At 36.2% G+C, this 24138-nt stretch overlaps 1 protein-coding gene across 6 annotated transcripts in view; it reads right to left on the reverse strand.

The window, feature by feature from the left end:
* GPBP1 (GC-rich promoter binding protein 1) overlaps positions 1-24138 on the reverse strand; it is a 72065-nt gene that overhangs the window by 32988 nt on the left and 14939 nt on the right. For all 6 annotated transcript variants that reach the window (XM_017652393.3, XM_017652390.3, XM_017652391.3 and 3 more), the window contains 3 exons: positions 8052-8171; positions 1310-1433; positions 957-1180 (listed from right to left, as the gene is read on the reverse strand). In XM_017652393.3, coding sequence (XP_017507882.1) covers positions 957-1180; positions 1310-1433; positions 8052-8114 — 411 coding nt within the window. In that variant the 5' untranslated portion in view covers positions 8115-8171. The remainder of the gene's footprint in view (positions 1-956; positions 1181-1309; positions 1434-8051; positions 8172-24138) is intronic.

A 24138-nucleotide genomic window follows, 5' to 3' on the forward strand; every position in this document is an offset into this window, starting at 1 on the left:
ATGTTCATCACTGTGTTGTACACCTGAAACTTATGTAATACTGTGTGTCAACTACCCTTCAATAAAAAATAATTATCTAAAAAAAAAACATCTTCCTATCCTGACAGACAGTAACTGTACTAGTGTGTGTGGGGGGTGAAGATTTAATTAATACAGCTAACTGCTGAACCACTGTGTTGTATACCTGAAACCAATATAAGATTGTATATCAACTATACTTCAATTTTTAAAAAAAAATAGAAAGAAAAAAGATCGTACACTGGGATCAATTTTTATGCAAATTGAGAAGCATAGTTAGGTAGGTCATGTCGTGAGATTTAGGAATAGGAAAAAATGAAGAATTTGTTTCTAATTGCTTTATATTTGTCTTTAGTAGTGGAGTTAACATTTCTAATTGTACCTGACCTAAGCTAACAATTAGTTTGCCTTCCCTGACCACGAACAAACTTTTGAAGAGAAAATGTAGCTGAAGAGAGAGCTAACCTGGAAATTAGCTTAAGAGTCATATATGAATAATCAAGTGTTCTTTAAAAGGAACATACTAAGTAAAATGTAATGGGGTAAAATACTTTCCATAAGCTTGATAACTTTTTAGAGGTAATATTATGATGCACTTGCTTAAATAAGCCAGTAAACTCAGCTGTTATATCTAAGGAAAATTCCTTAAGTTTTTGTAAGTAAGAAATGATGTAAAATTTATCGAAAGTATTAGAAGACCACATGAAGAATAAGGAGGAGGTGGGGATAAAGAGGGACAGAATTGAGGGAGGGAAGATTATGAACAAAAAGCCTCACAAAATGATGGACTAAAAATAGATTAATTGGACCCCATAAGTATGATCTCTATAGAAAATGGGCTTTACTGATACTATCTCATGAGAGCCTTCATACTAAAACTTCACTTGCAGAGACATTACTTGCAAGAATAAAGAATATTAAAGTTACAAGAAACTTACAAAATCTTCAGCCTCAAACTGTTTGCGTTCTCTTTTGTCTTCTTTCCTCCCCATTTCATTGTCAGGTATGTTGTTTTCATGTAGTCCTTGGTTTTTTCCAGAATGGAAAATACTGCTACGAGAACGGGAACTTCCACCATGGTATCCCCCTCGATGATTTATGTTTTCTGTACCATTTCTTCCATGCGCACGCCATCCATTCTTTTCTTTCCTTCCAAAGTTACCTATAATGGTAAAGTATTACAAATGCAAAGATGATGGTTATGCTTCAAGACTGAATCACCATCAAAACAATCTTAAAAGAACATGAAGAAAATTATTCTTAAACTCTTTTATTCCTTAACAAATTTTACCTCCATTAGGACGTCCAATACCAGAATCAAAGCCATCTGAAGAGTTGTGTCGTCGACGATTCACATCATAACGATTTTCTGTCCATGAAAAGTTTTCAGAATGCTTCTCAAAATTCAATGATGACTGAAAACAAATTTTAAGTATGCAGGTAAATACACATTTAAAACCTAAGTAAGACTTTAAAAACTAGTAATAAAACTCGCTTAATTTGTTTCCAAGAATTCTAAGTGGTTAAGAACATTTTGTTGTTACTTTCAATGTGTTTAGTAACTGTTAACTGTAAGATGAATTCCATTACTGGTCTTTCTTCTTCTACCTAACAGAAACAAGAGGACGGTTCTGAAAGAAATCAACAACCACATCCACTTACCCAAAGACTTTAAAGGTAAAATGACATTGTAAGAGAAACAAGGCAAAATGTAATTAATATTCTGAATCTTACACTACTTGATTTAAATCACTCAAGATTTTTTCCTTCAATGTCAGAAAATCGTAGCAAATGAAGCTACAATTCTAAATCCTCCAGATTTAGTTCCAAATTCTTCCCTAAAGTAACTGTTAGTGTCAAAAGAAAAACATATAAAAACTATTTTTAAAAATTAGAAATGCACAAAAATTGTAAAATTTACAAATATTTATAAAGTTTGTTGTTTTTCCCCAATGTTCATATATTAATCTGATAAAATCACAATCAGAACTCCGAACTTTTTTTTCAATGCCCTGACCATTTCTCTGGGTTGTACTTTTGTACAATTCCTTCCAGGACAGAGTAGAGTTCCTCATTTAAAATGCAAACCCTCTACACATACCCCTATCATTCAACTGGGCCCTCCATGTTGCCCCTGCAGGAATTCCTGGTGCCAGTTCCCCTACTACCCCAGTTTCCTCCTTATGCTGCTTGTTGTGCCATGAAAGATGAAGTCTTTGATCATCTCATGTCTTCCACTAGCATCCATGTAACAAAAATAAGCTAGCTTGCTAAGCTTGCAAATAGGTTAAAGGCCCAAACCCTTCCCAGACCCAAATAATCTTGACTGATGACAGGGATGTGATGCAGACAAAGCTACAATATTCTGGAAAAAGAAAAACAAGGATCTCCTGGGCCACATTAGGGCATATAGGAAGAGTCTCCAGGATTTGGCAGCAATTGCTCTCAGCCAAGTGATGGGTAGAAATAAGAGTCCCTCACTGTTTAGTGGCCAACAGTGGTAGGATTGAAACAAAGTGCCCAAGTAGTGTTTTAGTAGTTTAACTCAAGTAAGAAAAGGAAGCGGATGTTTCATCTTAATGATGGAGTCGCAGGTGAAATGCAGCATGACGTGGCTGCTGAATCAATGGATCTCCAAAGCTGAAATAAAGTGTCAGCAATGAGAATATAGTCTTGGAAAGATTAAAAATATCAGAAGTGAATTTGCTAAGGTTGAGCTGCTACTGTTTCTACTGTAACAGTAAATGCAGAGCCTAGCTTCTTGGAATGGAAGCTTTCTGGGCTCTCTGTACTCCCCTGTTCCCTTCCTTCCCCCACTAAATAGACCTCAGCACTGTAAAGAGGAAGTCAAGTATGTTGGCATTTAAGAAATGGGAGACAAACTTTAGAGCACTGTTGGAAACAGGCTCCCAAGTCAACATTCTAACCACTTCAACTGGGACAGTACTATGCATATATGGGTAGCTGAGTGTACTGAGGAATGTGGGGCAAAGCCATGGCAGAGTAGGGTTTGGGGACAGGAAAGGTCCCAGACTCAGTGTTCCCTGGAGCCAGGAGGTACAGACATAGGAGAGGAGGCAACACCAACTCTGGTTGAGAAACTGGAAGAGGAACAAAGAATCAACAAACCACCCATGCAATTCCCAAAAAGGCAGTCTGCACTTCCCCACATCTCCAGCTGAAGAAATAATGCAATTTCCTGAAAGCTTAGGCTGTAGCTCTGATGTACATGTACTAAACTCCTTAGTCCGCATCCCAACAGTGGGAAAAGGTGTTCTAGTGCCCCAGTCTGACAGTTTAAAGAAAATTCAGCAAAAAGAAAAGGAAATTTAAGTGATGTTGCAGGTAGGGCCTTTAGGCCAATTCAATGTACTGCTGTATTTCACATTGGTACTAATGTTACATGCTTATACTGAAAATGCTCAAGGTTCTCCCAATCAGGGAATGTCACAGGTTGACAGGTGATTCCTGTCCCCTTCCAGGTGGTGTAGCAAAAACTATATAGGCTCCCAGAAGGGAAAAAAAAGAAAATCAGAAATGTAGTTGAAGATTTTATGGCTAGTGGAGTATTCAGAGGGGTTATTTCCTAGTACAGCAGTGACATCTGCCCTGACACACGCACCAAAACCACTCCTTTTTTAAAGAGAACGTGGCCTCTTGCCCTAATGCTGAGCTCTTAATGAAAACAATTCAAACCAAGGACTAACAAGGAAAGGGCCAACCAGGGCTTTTGATCAAATGGAAATAGTGTGTTCCAGGGTGCAGAAGGCCTGGCCCTAAGGACATTACAGTTTTGCATGAAGAAGTACCAATTACCCTTTGCAATAACCTTATTCCCCCTCCCTGCTACATGCAACAAGGTGCAGGGAAGTTAAGGATCTCAAGTCACACAAGTTCCCCTAAATGCCTGGGCCTGGATCACTGATGGTTAGACTAAATTAAAAGATGATGCTGTCTGTCCACTAGGTGGCAGCAGTCATCCAGACCCAGCAACTGTGGAAGACCAAATGGGTAAGTGCCAGTCATAACAATGCTGTGAACTAATATGAAACTAGTATGAAAACTGTGACTCCTGCTTTAGATAACAGTCTTAAGGACTAGCCATTTGATACTTCCTTGAGTCTTGGGCTGTTGCCAATGGCCTAGTCATCTTGTCCATCACCTGAACATCTACAGAGTAGAATAAAGACACCTCTTTGGATCACAAACTGGGAAACTGCAGCCAGTGCAAGAGCAAATGTCATCGAGACAAATCAGAATGCTGACCAAGTCTGTAGCATGCTACCTAAATCCACCATCACACCAAACATGAAACACATACATCCACTATGGACTGGCCACAGAATAAAGGACTTTCATCTTTCTGATGCAGATGGAGAAGCCACCATCCCATGCCAACTTGTGATTCCCAACAGCTGGTCCATCTGTCTTGCAGTGAAGGCCATCATACTATACAAGGGGAACTATGTCAAACCTTTTGCCACTTCTTAGAACTATCAATGTTGTCTCATCAATGTTAAGCCTTTTTCAGGTTACAGTCTGATGAGCTAACTCTGGTCACACCATCGTGACCCTTGAAATGAACCTGTGTCATGTTTTTGGCATTCCAGACCACTATCATTCCAACAACAGTATTCTTTTGTCAAAAAGGCCACACTGCTATGGAGCAATATTCCAAACACTCAATGGACATTCCATACTCTTCTAACCCCAAGGCACCAAACATCTCTTCACACATCGTAATAAGTGACTGGTCAGTGAATGAAACATAGCCAAAAAGAGATAATCTCAGACACTTTGCAGAGAGTAATCAAGAAGAAAGAAGTGAAGAATTATGAGATTATATAGACCCATTTACAAAATTCAGGATTCTGGTCTATCATCCCTAGACATGATTTTTTTTTCCCCTTCCCCTAAGAGCAACTGCAGGCCAGGCCAGTGGTTACTTGGCCAAAAAAGAACCTAAGGAATTTGAACAATCTGGTTTGACAACCTGAATTCTCTTATTGGACTGACATGGTCCTAGATCTGTAGACAACAACCATTTGGTTGAGTACATTTCTTACAGAGTTCCCCCCCTCCCCGACATTGTCCAATGCGGACCAAGGTGAGAGTTATAACAGATCTCTGCAAATCATGTAAAAAGGCGCTTGTCCCACTCACACCCATCTCCTCCAGATAAAAAAAAAAAACAAAAAAAAAATCCCTTTATCTCTTACATATTTCAAATATTTTTCTGATTCCTTTAAAAAAGTGTAGTAATTTTCTCTCTTATGTCCGTAATATCTCAATCAGTAATTAACAAGACTCTACATGGTAAACAAAAAGTTTCAATGAACTTGGCTACTAGTCTGAATGTTCTAATATTATTAGCCTAACGTTATTGTAACATTACTGAAGGAATGTAACACTATTAATCATTGTTTTTTAAATGTTACCATGAAAGACTGAACAGACACTGATACTACACTAGAGTCACAGAAATAACCACAAAACATTGAATACAAACACGAAAATGTATAGACTATGGAATACTATCATGTTACTGTTTTTTGTTTAGAAAGAATAAAAATGCCTCTACTTTCAATTTCCTACCACCCATCTACTCTTTCTATTAATACCACACCCCAGAGATCTTACTTCTTCAAACAATTGATGATGAAAAAAAAAGAAAGAAAATTGATCCCTGTGATCAGGTGGAGGTATCCCTTTGTCATGTAAGAATGAGAAAGAGAAATATCTAAAACAGGGGTATCTAAAAAGGTTTCTAAATTTTAGTATCTATAACCATTTTAGTCCAGTATTCCTTAAATAATAAAAATTTTACTTTTCAAACTGTAGGTCTGATGTTGAAGGATGAGGAAGAGTAGCAATCTGCATTTTTAGGTATTAGTGCAACACAGGTGCATGACTTTTATTTTAATTCTACCTATATACACAAAAAAACATGGAAAATTTACTTCTTACTAGGTTCCCACCCCCACCCCCAATTCAAACGCCAAAGCTATGCCAGACATAATCAACGACATGCAGTTTAAAATTTCGCCACATGATGGGGCTAAAATTCTATACGCCTCAAAAACTACTCAAGTGCAGTTCTGAAACCATTTTTATCTTTAATTCAAGTCCTTGTATTATCCCTTCTAACAGAAATAAATAGACGTCCATGAGGTTGAAACAGAGAACGAATACAGTAATGTCTGTTCCATTTATTCAGGTGAGATTAAGAGGGCTCCAACAGAAAATAGGTTAATAATAAATGAGCCCCACAGCTGGTCATTTTGATAGATGTTAAAAATAAGACAGAAGGTATAGGAAAAAAAGTCATTACTAAAAGGTATGTGTGCGTGTGTCAAAACCACTCTGGGGAAGGTCTAAGGAAACAGTTTCAAATACTGCTATTTAAGAGTTCTAATTGATAACATTTCCAGGAGATGATTTAGAATAAATTAGAATAATTGAGGATTTAAGACTAGGCAATCCCAATTCTCAAAATAATCATCATTCATGAAGGCCTATACCAGGATCAAGAGTCTGGTTCTAGAAAGCAGTGAGAATTTCACCACACATAACAGTAGTCAATCTTAATCATTATTAGATTAACATTTCAATGAAGACTAGAATTATTCTCAAGCTTTTTAATGCTTTGTAACTAACTTGGTAGGTGCTGGTTAATTTTTATTATCTACTTAAAAATGAAAACAAGTTTTATACTTATTTCAGAGAAAATAAACAAAAGGGGAAAAGGAAATAAAGGAGGAAGCAGGAAACTCATGCATCCAGACTCTAAAGTAGGCCTGGGTAAAAAAATGAATCCCCTAAAAGTATAGATAAGAACACCTGGAGAGGGAGTAAAAGTGGGGAAGCAAATTCCAGAGACCTACCTACACATGAGACAGAAAGGGGCAAACAGAGTTTTGTAACTAAGTGATAAATAGCTTAATCAGAGTGCCCATTTTCCAACAACTTCAAATCCCATTTTATAGTATTGAAATGGAATGTTTAATTATTTCACAGAATTCCAAAATGAGTCCTATGGAAAGAGTGCAGAATAGGAAATGCATCCTGGATTCTAGTCTAGGCTCACACTAATTATATGAAAACAGACAAGTCCATTAATCTTCCAGAGAATCCATCTGAATAAAATAAGGTCAGTCTGTATGCTCATTAAGTCCCATATTTAAACAATATTTTCTAGGAGAATGTAGGTTTTTCAATATATTATATTATGGGCCAAAACTATTATGATCTGAGTAGTCCTTATTGGGAAACAGCTTTCAAAATCTTACAATTATTCCGTTTTTAGTTAACTCTTTTATAAGAACTGCCTATAACCTAAAAAAAGTATACCCCAAAAGGTCTTATCATGGTAGAGCTTGATTAACAGGCAAGCAGATGATCAGGACCATCTCTTGATTCCTTTGTCCCACTGGGAAAAAAACAAAGTGCAAAACAGCTATTAAACCAGGTAGACTGATTCTAACCAATTCCAAGGTCCCTCTCCTGGCACTTCTTGTAAGTTGATGACAATTTCAATGTCTAGCCAAGTTTTTACAAACTATCTGTTTTGGCTTTTAAGTAAAATGAACATTTCTTAGATCAGTGAGTCCTGGTATGATGCAACATTCTTAGCACTCCCAAAATTGTAGTAATGTGCCAAAGTCTTATTTATTGGGAAGACTTCAAAAACCTAGGTTTTTTAAAACATAGCTATAGGAAAGTAAACAAACAATACAAAGAACAGTGTAGAAAAAAGTTAAGCTATAAAAGCAATGTTCAGTTTATCTAGTGGTCTGAATTAAAATAGTGTGGAAAAGACAACTCTGAAGTAAATAGTGTAGTATTATCAGTAGTATATTGAAAACTGACTTTTTAAGTCATAAAAAACAATATTAAATAACTTAGACGGTAATAAAGTATTTCTCCACAAAAATATGAAGACTTCACATTTTAACTACATTATGTATATACAACATGACTGAAACAGAGGCAGACAGAAAGATAAAGAGAGAGAGAGATGCAAGAAAGAGTACCTTGGTTGATGATGGTGGAGTAGGAAAATTAAGCCAGGCTGGAGCAAAGTCATGCTGCGCCATTTAGGTCCAGTCTCTCCAACTCAGTGAAACAAGGCTTCAACACCTCATGGCAAGTCCCTGTCATATAAAAATGGAAGGAATTAGGCCTTAGCTCCTGGTCAAAATTAACTCCTCATGCTGTATCTCCTTTAAATTACAATAATCGTACTATTATATGATTCCATTTATTATTAAGTTCTAGAAGAGGCAAAAATATAGTGACAAAAGCCATATCAGTGGAGTGAGGGTAAAGGGTCTGGAAGAAGCAGAATGACTGCAAAGGAAAGTGGAAATTTTCAAGGTAATGGAGTATTAATCTTGATTTTGATGGTTCTACAAATGTACACATTTTTTTCAAAGCTCATCTTTGGCTATTGTAAATAAACTACATGTCAATAAAGCTTTTTAAAAATATTATAATGGTCTTATTAAAGACTAGACATCAATTGTCTCCTGATGTGACACAATACGATGCACACAGCATAATACACATAATGTATTCTTGGCCCCCACCCCACACAGAATCTGAAATTTGATCTAGCTACCAATGTGCAGGAACTCGACATATAGGAAGAAATTAAAGGACATCTAAGGGAAGTGATTAATCAAATCGATATCACAGGATATTATACAGGTCAAATAGCTGGTTCTTCCAACAAATAAATGGCTCTGTATAGGTAGATCAACCGAAAACAAAATATAGACCATATACAGATCCTTACTCAAACCAACTTAATTTTTAAAAACTGAGGTTATGAAACAATCTAATTTTGAACATGAGCTGAATATTACATGTTAAGAAATTAATCATTTTAGCTGTGATAATGGTTAGCGTGATGATGGTACATATATAAAAGACATACATACACTCAAGTCTTTACAATTAAATTCATGTACCTGGAATTTGTTTTAAAATAATCCAGGGGATACTGAATAGGGGTATAGATGAAACAAGGCTGTTCATGTGTTTATAAATGTTGGCACAAGGTGTACTGCTCCCTCTCTACTTACATGACTGGATATTTCCATAAGCAAAAGGCTTTTTTATAAATATAATCATCATGAGTATCTTAAATATTTTAGGAACTATAGCTATTCTGCACTTTCAATTTAACTTTGAGAGAGCCTCTCAATTATACAAATTAAGGTTTCAAGTTGCCACCCCAATCTAAACAGTAAATTCAGTTTTTTTAAATAAGGCAGAAGCCAACCGGGCAGCTATACTCATTTCAACATAGAGCTCAAACAATTAGTCAATGAAGAAACCAAATGTTCTGAACATCAAAATATCTAAACTTACAAAACACAAATGTAATATTGTTGCAAATGCATACTCTCAAATGTGAAATTTTCAAAAACAAAAGGACAGATACCATTGTTAATCTTCTTTTAAAATTATTCTTTCAAATGTAAATGCTATGGCAGAACTTTTTAAAGCCATACTAATTTGGTGGGGGGAGGAGTGGAAGTGGAGTAAGTCTCAAGATATAACTGAAATTTTCTCTCATTCTACTATCTCAAACTGTACTGGTCTATTGAAAAAAAGTTAAGTGTGGCCAGACAGGAGAAATAGAAACAACTGTTTACTCACCATGGTAATGAAAATGTTTAAATGCTAAATGCTCATGTGTGCCATAAGTGGGAAATACCTGCTACAATTTGAAAAACCTGAGACAAATTCCATAGAACATTTTAGAGAAATTACTGACTTAAATGAGGCTGTTGGGGTGAGTCCAATTACATCCTCTAAGTCCTTATAAAAGGAAGAAATTTGAACACACTAACACACACCAGGGTTGTACAAGTACAGGAAAAAGACCATATGAAGAGACAGCAAGAGGGTGGCCATTTGCAAACCAAGGGGCAGTCTTAGAGGAGAGCAGTCCCTGCCCACATCTTGATCTTAGGCCTCCAGAACAATGAGAAAATAGATTTTTTATTAAACCACCTGTTTGTAGAACTTTATGGCAGTTCTGACAAATGTTAAAAAAGAAACAGGCCCAAGTGGAGTCACTTGCGCTAGCCTCTCATCAGCAAACCAAGACTTAACACGTAACCTAACTGCAGTTTCAGCCCTTCCCAGGTGTGTAATCTCAACGGGTCAGTCTGGAATTTCGTGGTCAGCACCAAGTGAGGCAGTCCACCTGACAGACCCTTCTGTTCCCCAAAAATAGATGAGGTAATCTGCTTTTTCCTTCTACCTGCTCATTTCTGCCTACATAAAAGCTGTCTGTTTTGTACAGCTCTTTGGAGTTACTTTTTATTTGGCTACATGGGGTGCTGGCCTGATTCATGAATTGTTGAATAAAGCCAATTTGATCTTTAAGTTTACTTAGATGAAATTTGTTTTTTAACACAAACTAAAACAAATAGCTATATCAGAAATACACTTACTAAATATATATTTCCTTTTATACAGATACCAACTGGTACATAAAGGAGATTACTACCAAAAGTCAAGGGTTGGGGGGAATATGCAAATGACAGTCCTATTAACACCCAGTTTATTTCTATTAGGCATCTTCTACCAAAATCCATTATAAGGTCTAATGGCCCCATATCAACATTAAATGTCGACATTAAGAGTTAATTAAGATTTGTAAATGCTGTCGTATGAAAACCCTAATTTTTCATCTGTCATCCAATTTATAACTTGTTCAAGAATCCATGCCTTAAGTCTGAACCAGCAACAATAAAAAATTCCCCAGGAGAAAAGTGGTTCTGAAAATACCCCTAATCTAAATTCTGAACATTTTTAAGTGTACGTGCCTGGCTCCGCCCACCAACCCCCAGGCCAAAAAAAAAAAAAATCTGATATATTAAGTCTGAAATATATCTTTGGGCTGAAAAATTATGCACTTTGGCAGAGAGTACACAAAGATACCGGGTTTTTTCCTAGTTTTTGTAACGTTATATTTCTGAACCCATCAAATTTGTGGCAAGTGTTTTCAAAGAAAAGCTTACTTTACTTGATTTCATGAGAAACACTGGAACTGTCTTTCGGTTTGTAATTCAAGTAACTTAAATAAGCTTTAAAAGTCACAAAGCCCATCAAAAACAGCCAAAATCAACCAATAGCTAAGCCATATTAACTTGCGGCAAAAATACAGATACAGATTTTTTTTTTTAAGAAAACTTCAAAGTATTCTTTGCTGGATGACCTGACAAGTTAACATCAGAGTCTTATTTCTTCTCATTAAAATTAAGATAAATTACTACTTACCTTGCAAGCTTTGACCTGAAATATTACTAGAGATATAAAAAGACAAAACTATCCCTTACTACCAAACTATCTACATACAACTTCTGAATAAGGTTTCTTTCAAACATTTAAAGCCAAACTAACATTCCTTCATTAAGAAGAACCAAAAATACTCATATTCGTCCTTACTTCTCCTTCTAATATACCTGTGGAATACTCCTTTAGTATAAGCTTAGTTTAATATATTACTAGATTTCATTTAAAAAGTGGATCTTCCTCTTCCCAATTCAGGCCTAAAATCCCTAACTATATGGAGCACAACAAAGGAGCCAAGGGATCCAGATTGTTAGAGCCAGAAAAGGAGTATTAAGAGTATCAACACCTGGGAGTGAGCCCAGCAGTGGATGTCAGCATCAAAGCACAGTGAAGAAGGGCATCCATGCATAGGGACAGTCAGCAATAGGGTGTTGTGGATAAAATGAGAGTTTCTATGGCCAGGATTCTCACCTGCCCGTGGCTGACTAGCACACTGGACACCTGTGGGCAAAACATGGCTGTTGACTCTATATAAAGAGCTCCACCCAGTGCTCTGGGCATGACGGCTGCAAGGCTGCAGAAGAGCAGAGCAGAGGCTGTAGTAGTGGCAGGGCCGAGGACAGAGGCCCAGAGGACAGCTGTGTGGGACAACTGTGCAGAGATGCCTGGAGGATGGCTGTGTGGAATGGCTGTGAGGACAGAGGGCCCAAAGGATGGCTGTGCAGACAGAGGGGCCCAGAGGCAAAAACCAGCTTGCTGCATGCAGACTCGCTCTGAGTGAACTAGATTTTAGTGACTGACCTGTCACCTGGAAATAAAGTTGGGTATAACCCTATCACCCCAAGAACGTTTTGCTGTCATTTTCTTTGGTCACACTGAATCCATAGCGAACTTGCCTGAAGCTGAAACCCATTGACAAGACAGGTGTTGAGCCCACAAAATATGTTGAAACCATCCACATGGGGGGAAGGAATCAGAATAGGAAGTCAAGAGAATAGGCAGGGATAGGAGTGTCCACACTGATGGAGTTGGCAGGGACCACAATAGAATATTTGGTTTATAAAAGAAACATCAAATAAGCAAACATATTTAGAATAACAAAGGCTGTTTCATGTTGTCAAAGAGAGTAGTAACTAATAATGGAAAGGGTGAAAACTAAAGCGGATGTTGTGATGTTGTACTGTGTTAGTATAGTTAATGATGAATTCATGGCAATATATTAACACCAATATACTAATGTTCATATATACCATAAAGGTAAATATTTGTTTATATGTATGTATGTATGTGTGTAGTTATCCCCAGCCCCCCAGCTCTGTGTACTGAGAGGGCCTGAGCATAGTGACACTCCAAAAGCAATGAGCATACTTAACACCCGGGTCTTGACTTCTAAAAACCATCGTTCACTAAAAAAACAGGCTTTTTTTAGAATAGCTGGCTCCAGGGCTGGGAAAATAAGGAGATAAAATAAGCCTAAAGTATTTTGTTGTAGCAAAAAACAAGGAAGTTCCAATTAATGACAGAGAAATATCAAATGGACACAAAAGCCAGCTTGAATGAGTCCCCATCGCCAAATCAGGGACAACTCGAGTATTAAAAATGAGAAAAAACATGTGAAGGACATCAACACAAATGGTGAATAAAATACAAAGCTTCAAGAGCCTACCACCACAAGTGGAACAACTAAGCAAAACTGAAGGAACAAAACAGCAGCAGACTCACAGACTCCAAGAAGGGACTAGTGATTACCAAAGGGGAGGGGTGGGGAGAAGGGGATTGAGGGGTATTATGATGAGTACACATGGTGTGGGGGGGTCACAGGAAAGACAGTGTAGCACAAAGAAGACAAGTAATGACTGTGGCATCTTACTTCAATGGGGTATGGGGGGGACTTGATAATATGGGTGAATGTAGTAACCACAATGTTTTTCATGTGGAACCTTCGTAAGAGTGTATATTAATGATACTTTAATAAAAATAAAGAACAAAAATAAAATAGAGAACAGCACCTGGGCTAGTAACCCAATTCAGGACTCCAGGCCCCAGGTACTTAGCAGATGGGCCCCAAGTTTTTGTCTTGGGGACTGAGAAGAAAAAAAAAAAAGAGCCTACCTCCACAGAAACACTGAAAATACGAAGCAAAAATCTGTCAGAATCAACTTTGTAAGAACTCTGAAAAAGTCAAAGGTTTAGAGCAATCAAGCAAACACTGAATCAAGATTAACAGAAACTTTAAAACAGTAGGAAAGCTCTATGGCATTTTTCTTGCACATGACCCATCTCTCTCCACAGCACAGTGGACATCTTGAAGACCCAGTGATGGAAACCTGACCTCTAATTCCAGGGTGAACAGAATAAACTTTATCATCACATAATTGTTTGTGTGAACCTGTCTAGGGACTACCTGAGGAATGACAGGAGGCACTTGCCTTTTGTTTTGTCAAGTGTGAAAGAAAAGGGTACTAGGCAGAGAGCATTCCTCCAAAACACTGTAAGGCAAATGAACAACCTCCTGCCTGAGACAAAGGTTTATAGTGGAGTAAGCAAGAGTATACCCCAAAGCCTGAGACAATTTCTTGGGAAATTGTGGCATTGCGAAGAACTTCCTAGTATGAGGCAACTTAGAAAACCACACAAATTCTCTGGGCAAGACACCTGCTCAGAGAAGACCCTGCCACCTCTGGCAGATCTCTAGGTTGAGCAAAAGCAGGAAGTGAATTGAAGGCTAACAGAGTATCAACAGCAGCATGGCTAACTTCAAAGACTTGCACCAACACAGATCCAACAGGTAAAGACAGGGAGTTTTTTTTCTTTCCCTTCATTTTTACTCCTTTTTGGCATGCATCTACAAAACACTATCTGTAACACAGTAAAGATGGCTCTTGTTCAAAGAGCTCTAAGAGCAGGAGGATCCGTGGACAGCAGAAATAAAACCTCTTTTGTACTGCACTGAAATTACTTTCCATAACCATTGAACCTCTGGCAAATTTATTAGAGGCTGCAGCTTTGCTTGACTGTGAAGGATATGCAATCTTTAGACAAGATAATATACTGATCCTGATTATACTTAAATATTTATATTTTATCACTTTTTTTACATTAGGTTTTTTAATTTCATTTACATTATTTATCCCCCAGAAAACAACAAAAACAACACACCAGGTAACCAAAAGCAAAGCGAGAGAAACCAGAGACTACCCAAGACAAAAAACACAAACTTTAGAAAAAGTTTAGAAATCATTAAACATACACCTAAAACCCATAGCAAGCAACCCTGAAGATGAGGGGAAAACATCTGATTCCCTGCATCTCCAAACTACAACATTCAAAACGTTCTATTTTGTACAAAAGTTACAAAGTATGCAAAAGACAAGGAAGCACAGCTCATTCACAGGGAAAGGGAAAAAAATTAGTAAAGAACTGTTCCTGATGAAGCACAGACATCAACTGTCTTAAACACAAAGAGCTGGAAGAAATTGAGAACAATTCTCAATAAATAGAGTATCAATAAAGTGGTAAGAATTATGGAAAGGAGCCAAACAAATTCTGGAGCCAAAATGTGCAGTAAATGAAAATTTCACTAGACAATTTTAATATATTTAAGTCAATAGAAGAATCAGAGAACATGAACATATGTCTACTAAAATTATAAAAAGAGCATTAAGGAAAAAAATAAAGAAAACTGAAGAGCTGAAAAGATCTGTGGGACACCAGCAGCATACCAACATACAACATAATGGAAATTTCACAAGAAGAGGAGAGAAAGGGCAGAAAGATTATCTGAAGAAATAATAACTGAACACTCACCAAATTAGCCAAATACACAAATATACATATTCTGGATGCTAACCAAACTCCCAAGAAAGATAAACACAGAAAGTAACACCAAGACACAGTATAATCAAACGTTCAAAAGCCAAATGCAAGAGAATCTTCAAAGCAGCAAGATAGGCAAGGCAACTCTTGACACAAAATGGGTCCTGAACAATATAATACACGTTAATAAAATGATGGAAAAATACCATATGATCATCTCAACTGGTGCAAAAAAGCATTAGCAAAGTTGAAACCTCCTTCCGGGTAAAAACATTCAATAAACTAAAAATATAAAGCAACTTAACCCCTTGAACATAAATATGAGCAGCTTTTTCCTGAACTCATCTCCTCGGGCAAGGGAAACAAAAGCAAAAACGAACAAATGGGACTACATCAAGCTAAAAAGCTTCTGTACAGCAAAGAACACCATCAGTAGAACAAAAAGGCATCCTACAGTATGGGAGAATATATTTGTAAATGACATGCCGACTGGGGGTTAACATCCAAAATATATAAAGAACTCACAAGTCTCAACACCCAAAAGGCAAATAGCCCTATTGAAAAATGGGCAGAGAACATGAACAGACAATTCTCCAAAGAAGAATTCGGATGGCCAACTGGCACATGAAAAGATGCTCCACATCGCTAATTATCCGGGAAATGCAAATCAAAACCACAATGAGATATCACCTCACACCAGTTAGGATGGCCAACATCGATGAGACTAGGAACAAATGCTGGCGAGGATGCAGAGAAAGGGAAACCCTCCTACACTGCTGGTGGGAATGTAAGCTAGTTCAACCACTGTGGAAAGCAATATGGAGGTTCCTCAAAAAACTAAAAATAGAAATACCATTCGACCTGGGAATTCCACTCCTAGAAATTTACCCAAAGAAAACAAGTTCTCAGATTCCAAAAGATATATCACCCCTATGTTTATTGCAGCACTATTTACAATAGCCAAGATATGGAAGCAATCCTAGTGTCCATCAGTAGATGAATGGATAAAGATGTGATATATATACACAATGGAATATAATACTATTCAGCCATAAGGAAGACACAAATCCTACCATTTGCAACAACATGGATGGAGCTAGAGGGTATTATGCTCAGTGAAATAAGTCAGGCAGAGAAAGACAAATACCAAATGATTTCCCTCATTTGTGGAGTATAACAACAAAGCAAAACTGAAGGAAGAAAATAGCAGCAGACTCACAGACTCTAAGGGACTAGTGGTTATCCAAGGGGAGGGGGTTAGGGGAAGGCAGGGAGGGAGGGAGGGAGAAGGAGATTGAGGGGTATTATGATTGGCACACATGGTGTAGCAAAGAGAAGGTACATAGTGACTCTGTGGCATCTTACTACACTGGACAGTGACTGCAATGGGATATCCAGGAGGACTCGATAATATGGGTGAATGTAGTAACCACATTATTTTTCATGTGAACCTTCATAAGAGTGTATATCAATAATACCTTAATAAAAAATAAAGATTGTTTATCAACAATACCTAAATAAATAAGTAAGTAAGTGGGGGGGAAATAAAAGGCAACTTAACCTGATAAGAGACAGGAACAAAACAAGGATATCTGCTTTCACCACTTCTATTCAATGCCATATTGGAAGTTCTAGCCAGAGCAATTAGACAATACATAAAAAGCACCAAACAGAAATGGTAAAGAAGTAAAGCCATACTTATTCACAAGAGACATGATCATATAAATAGAAAATTCTGAAGAATCCATCATAAAAAAAATACCTATTAGAGCTAATGAATACAGCAACATTGCAGGATCCAAAATCAACACAGAAAACTCTGCTGTATTGCCAATAACAATCCAAAAGGGAAATTAAAACAACAAAAACAGATCTGTTCGCAAAAGCATCAGAAAGAATAAAATACCTAATAAATTTAACCAAAATATAAGACTTGCCCACTAAAAACTATGAAACACTGCTGAAAGAAAATTTAAAACACCTAATAAAAATAAAGACATCTATGTTCAAGGATTGGCAAATATTTAAGATAGCAATACTACCCAAAGTGATCTATAAATTTAACAGAAAGCATTCTCAAATTCATTTGGAACTCCAGGGGTCCCAAATATCCAAAACAATACTGAAAAAGAATAGTTACAGAGCTCACCATTTCCCTGATTCAAAACTTACTACGAAGCTAAAGTGATCAAAAGTGTCATAATGGCATAAGGATAGATATATGCCAATGGAATGTAAGTGATAGTCCAGAAATAAAGTCACACATGTATGGACAATTGATTTTTTAACAAAAGTTCCAGGACCATTCAATGGGGGAAAGAGCAGTCTTTTCAACAAAGGATGCTGGGACAACTGGATATCCAATGGACTCCAATTCACATCATATACAAAAACAAACTGAAAATGGATCAAAGACCTAATTATTAAAGCTAAAACTATGTTAACAGAAGAAAACAGACTTAACGTTTAATGACCTTGGTTTTGGCAATGGATTTTTAGGTATGACATCAAAAGCATATGTAACAGCAGAAAAAAGAAACTGGACTTCATGAAAATTTAATACTTCTGTGCAAAGAATATTATCTAGAAAATGAAAAGATAACTGATAGAATGGGACAAAATATTTGCAAATCATATCTGTTAAAAGTCTAGTGTCCAGAATATACAAAGAACTCTTAAAACTCAACAAGACAAACCAGCTTAAAAATGGGCAAAGGACTTGAATAGACATTTCTCCCCTGCTTCCCCTCCCGAAAAAAAGAACAAAAGAGAGTAAATAAGTGTTAGCCAGTATGTGGAGAAACTTGTACATTGTTATTGGGAAGATAAATTGGTGTAAGCACTGTGGAAAAGTTTTCCACAGTGCTTACACATACCATATGACCCAATAATTTCAAATGGGTACTCAAATACTTGTATACACCAATGTTCACAGCAGACCTATTCATAAGCCAACAGGTGGAGACAAGCCAAATGTTCCTCAATAGATGAATGAACAAAATATGGTATATACCTTCAATGGAAGAAGGAATGAAGTACTGAGGATTAACCTTGAAAAGATGCTAACTGAAAGCAGCCAGACAAAAATAAAGAAGATTACGTATTGTACAACAGCAATTGTATAAAATATCCACAATAGGGTAACATAGACAAGAAGCAGACTGGTGATTACAAGCGACTGATGGGAAGGAGGAATGGAGAGGACTGCTAAATGGACACAGATTTTCCTTCTGGGGTGATGAAAACATTCTGGAACTTGGTAAAGGTGGTGGTTTCACACTACTGTGAATGATTAAATGCCACCAAATTGTGCACTTTAAGATGGTTAACTTCATGCAATGTGACTGTCACCTCAATAAAAATAAACAGCTGTATCATATATAACCTGCTGAATAAAATCCAGATACAAATGTACACACTGAAAAATTTAAGGTTGTTCATACAATTTCTATGTACCTCCAAAAAGAAAAATAGTTATTACAGATTTGCAGTGAAAGAGCATGGAAAATCCTCAATCAACAGATCAACGTGAACCATTGGTAATAAAAGAAAACTGGAAATGTGTGCCAAATGATAGAACACAATGAGCAAAAAAGCACAGCACCACTTTACTTCTGTAATATCCTAGCCAAGGACATATAACCTGAAGAAACACAGCCTGTCTAAACATGAGAAAAATCAACTTGAGAAATGTTATACTAAAATAACTGGCCCATAATCTTCAAGCATCAGATTATAAAATCAAGGAAAATCTCTTTTAAATGATCAGGCAGTGACACATGTTCATTCTCTACTTGTATGAGTCATGTTTTTGACTTTTGAAAACTGTACTTTGAAACCGTATTCCATTCAATTGTTTGCTTCACTGTTGTAATACCATTAATAAGTGCTAAGTGATTTCCAGACTTCCCTAATAAAAAATCAAAGACGTCCCCCCACTGTAAATTCTGATTCAACAGGTCTCAAATAGGGCCTATAATTGTTTTTAAACAAGCACTTAGTGTGACTGATCATCAAGAAAGGATAGTAGAAACTGTAATCATTATTTAAGAGGAAAAAATTATTGGCTAAGAAACCATCTCTAAAGATAGCAAAATATTCTGTTGCTTAACTAGCGTTTTACAGTTTTGATCACAAAACAAACTGCCCAATAGAGTTATCAAACTGCTCAGAATTATAGACCTTTCCAAATACAAAACAGCATCAATGAACTTCACAAGAAATATAGACTATGAGAAATTTTCACCTTTCAAGTTTCATTTTAATGCCTCCTTTAACCTGTAATTTTGTTAGACCCCTATCCTCCTTAGTTTACCTCTTATTTAATCGCCCAGTCCCTTTCTGTGCTTTACTTACATAAAAATCATAAAAAATAGAACAGCAATGCTATGAGATTTGTTACTATTTAGATTGCTACATGTAAAATGTGCTGCATTAACACTCCAAGAAGACTTTTAAAGATAAAGAGCAACATTGGAAACAGAATGCCTTTAATTCTCAAGTTTTTAACGACTCAAGGTGTAATATACAAAAGTGTAACCGAAGAACCTCAAAACTTAAAATGAACTTGCTTAATTTTCAAATAAAATACAGCACTACAAGAAAAAGAAAAAAGAGAAAGAAGCCTTACTCTATAAAGTACTTAAGCCTTAGTTAATAAAGTACTTAACAGTAGTAACTTAAAGCCTTACTTACAGTACTCTATAAAGTCTTACTCATTGAACTTCTATTTCCTCACAAACTGAAGCAGGTTTAGCCACCCCTGAAATTTTTTCTAAGTCAGCCTATGGGATCCTTTTATTTTAAAGAGTTTCTAATGGCAAATTCTATTTTAGAATTATACTGTAAGCAATATGGACTAAAGGAATAAAATTAAATTCAAATCAACACATTTACACAACAGCCAATATGGGCAAAATAAAGTGCTAAACACTAAAGATATATGGCTCAAGAAAATAGCCCTGCCTCTAACAGCTAAGAAGCCGACAGAGTTAACAAATAATTATAAAACGAGGCTGCTGTCTCAAATCAGAAAGGGTGAAGTATAAGCAATTTTTTAAACCTGAAGTATTTCCATGAGAAAAGTGGCAACACTATGAGGGTTCAAATGAAGTAAACAAACACTTAAAAAAAATACTGGGATAGCTTAAAGGTTATCTGAAAAAGGAACAAAATTACAAGACATAATTACACCTTTAAGGTACACAGATTTTTATGACAGAACATTAGCAAAATGAACTCATGCCATTCTGCCTCAAAAGCTGTGTTTTGTTCACTACCAATATATCTCAAACTTTCCTATAGAAATTACTGGAAGTTAAACACCCATTCTCCTACCCGCCCCCAAACCATATTTTCAGAAAGTAACCAAAATAACTTGCTTTCAAATCCCATTTTACTTTACAATTTTTATGAAATTTCTGCGTTGTATACAACATATCCACGTATGTTTTAATACAAAAAAATATTTAACTTATTTACCATCAAGTAAAATAACCTTACAGCAAGTGGTTTGCCCTATGGGTTTCTTAAACCATGTATATGAGATAGCACTGCTGTACTATGTAAAATCCTAGAGATGGCCTAGTTCAACTGGAATGTACATGTATAACTATGGTTAGACCCAAAATAACTACCTTGTATGCAACTGTCTCATATAATGTCTTATATAATGTACAATTTAACTTTTTAGAACAGGGTTATCATATACCACCAATAATAACCAAGAAGCTACTAGTGTACCACCTCTTAAGATACAAAAGATAACCTTTGTTATTTATATTCTCAAACTTGGGTAATCCAAAACTGTAATACTTTATATTTTGACTAAGCAAATACACAATTACAAGCACTGATACGGAAAGGAAATGGAATTTACCACTCTTTCTCCCTGCCTGCCCCACACCTTGGCCAGGAATATAATTCTAAAACAAAACATAGCAAAAGAAGGGAAGGGGAAAGGAAAAAGGAAGATGGAAAAAGAGAAAAGAGAAGAAGCCTGAAACAGTCATTCTGTTAAGAATTTAGAGTGATGGACGATTTTTTTAACGTATTTTTTTAACAGGTCTCTTTAAACTACTGCAGGCTTTCTTTCTAAATGCCATTAAAATCATTTTCTTACTAATATATCTGAACTAATGAATCTGGTCACTGTACTCTAAACACATCAACCCAGTAACGGGCCAACCAAACACTACTTACCATGCCAGGTGCATCTAAATCCGAATAGAGAAAAGTACTTTGGGGACAGTAAATAGTTGGCCTTGAAAAGCACAGACAAATGAGAAATCAAAACTTAATTCATCAGGCAAGGTAAGTATTCAGAAGATTTAAGGTTGCAATTACATGTCCACCTATGTGCCTTCAGAAAATAAATCTGATAGCTTGTGATAAAACTAAGGGAAGAGGGAATTCAGTTAATCAACTGCAGAGAGAAAGGTATTAAAATCTAGAACTCTTGGTTCCCATCACAACAATTCATAACAGTTTTCTAAAGTTTTGTGTTAAACTTTTAAAGGACTATTCGTGAGTTCACTTTCAATTTAAAAAAAGAGCTTCCATCCTAGCCACAAACAAAAAGAATCCATGTTAGTGAAGAAATAAAACTGTTAGTATTTGCAGACAATATGGTAATAGATATAGAAAGCCTTGAAGATTCCACCAAACTTACTGGAATAAACAAACTCAGTAAAGAGGCAGGATACAAAATAAATGCAGAGAAATTTGTTGTGTTTCTATATGCTAATAATGAACCCAGGAAATTTTAACAAAACTTTATTTACAACTGCATCAAAAATAATAAACTATGTAGGAATAAATCTACCCAAGGAGGTGAAAAATCTACTGTGAAAACCATAAAACACCAATGAAAGAAACTGAAGGGAACACAAATAAATGGAAGGATTTTCCATGCTCATGGTTTGATAGAACACTGTTAAAATGGCCAACAGCCCAAAGCTAACTACAGATTAAATGCAATCACTATTAAAATACCAATGGTATTCTTCACAGAACTAGAGCAAATAATCCTAAAATTTGTATGGAACCACAAATGACCTCAAACAGTCCAAGTAATCTTAGGAATGAACACAGCTGGAGGTAGGTATCACACTCCCTGTTTCTAACTACACTACAAAGCTACAGTAATCAAAACAGCATGGTAGTGGCACAAAAACAGACACACAGGCCAATGGAACAGAAATAGCCCAGAATTAAACCCACATTTATGTGGTCAATTAATATATGACAAAGGAGAGAAGAATATTCAATGGGGAAACAGTCTTTTCAATAATGGTGGAGGGAAACCTGGAGAGCTACATATAAAAGAATTGAAACTAGACCACTGTCTTATACCATACAAAAAGATAAACTTGAAATGGATTGTAGACCTCAGTGTAATAAGAGCTGAAACCACTAAATTCCTAAAAGGAAACACAGGCAGTAAACTCACATATATTGTAATCAGCAATTTTTCAGCAATTTTCTGGTTGTGTCTTACCAAGCAAGGGAAACAAAAGCAAAAATAAACTAGTTGGGACTACATCAAACTAAAAGGCTCTGGACAGTGAAGGAAACCATCAACAAGACATAAAAGCAACGTACTGAATGGGAGAAGATATTTACAAATATATATAAGGGGTTAATATCCAAAATATATAAAGAATTGATACACCAAAAAACAATCTGGTTAAAAAATGAACAGAGGATACGAATAGACATTTTTCCAAAGACATACATATGTCCAACAGATCCATGAAAAGATGCTCAACATCACTAACCATCAGGGAAATGCAAATCAAAACCACTATAAGATATCACTTCATACCAGTCAGAATAGCTAATATCAAAAAGACCAGAAGAACAAGTATTGGCAAGGATGTGGAGAAAAGAGAATCCTCAGTGCACTGCTGGTGGGAATATAAACTGGTGCAGCCACTATGGAAAGCAGTATAGAGGTTTCCCCAAAAAATATAGAAATAGCATACAATCCTGTAATTCTACTTCTGGGTATCAACCAGAAGAAAACACAATCACTAATTCAAAAAGATACATGCACCCCTTTGTTTATTGCAGCATTACTTAGAACAGCCAAGATAACAAACCAACTTAAGTGTCCATCAACTGATGAACGGATGAAGAATGTGGTATATGTATGTACACACTGGAGTATCAGCCATAAAAAAAGAATGAAATCTTGCCATGTTACAACTTATTAAGACTTAGAACATATTAAGTGCAATAAGTCAAATACAAGCACCATGTAATTTCATTTATTTGTGGAATCAAAAAATAAAACAAAACAGAAATAGTCTCATAAATACAGATTAACAGACTGGTGGTTTCCACAGTGGAGGAGAGTGGGGGATGAGTGAAATAAGGTGAAGGGGATGAAAAGGTACAAACTTCCAATTATAAAATAAGTCACAGTGATGAAGAGCACAGCATAGAGAATATAGTCAATAATTTTGTAGTACCATTGAATGGTGGCAGATGGTAACTACACTGATCAGCTGAACCTTTCATAATGCATATAATTGTCAAATCACTATGTAGTACACCTGAAACCAATATAGTACTGAATATCAAATCTATACCACAATAAAAATAAAAATTAAAAATTAAATAAAAGAGCTTTCCTTAAAAAAGAAAAACGAATATAAAAGCCAAAATCAAAGTTCTATTCTATAGAATGGAATAAAGAGAGCAGAAATAAGGGATTAGGGGCAAGCGATGTGGAGTGAAAAAAAAGAAAAATTCTTAATCAGTTTCACCACAAATTACTTACCAAAAGGATAGCATAATATATGCTATTCCATTAAATGAAACTAAGCTTCCCATAAAGAAACATTTCTGATATATGTTTCTGAATGACACAATTCATCAACAAACATTTATGGAGCAGCTACTCCAAACCAGCACTTTAAACAATATTCCCTAAGAACACAAACAGTATGGAATGAAGGAACAGAGGGAGGAAAGACTAGCTCATTC

This window comes from Manis javanica, chromosome 1 (assembly GCF_040802235.1).
Source record: "Manis javanica isolate MJ-LG chromosome 1, MJ_LKY, whole genome shotgun sequence".
NCBI lineage: Eukaryota > Metazoa > Chordata > Mammalia > Pholidota > Manidae > Manis > Manis javanica.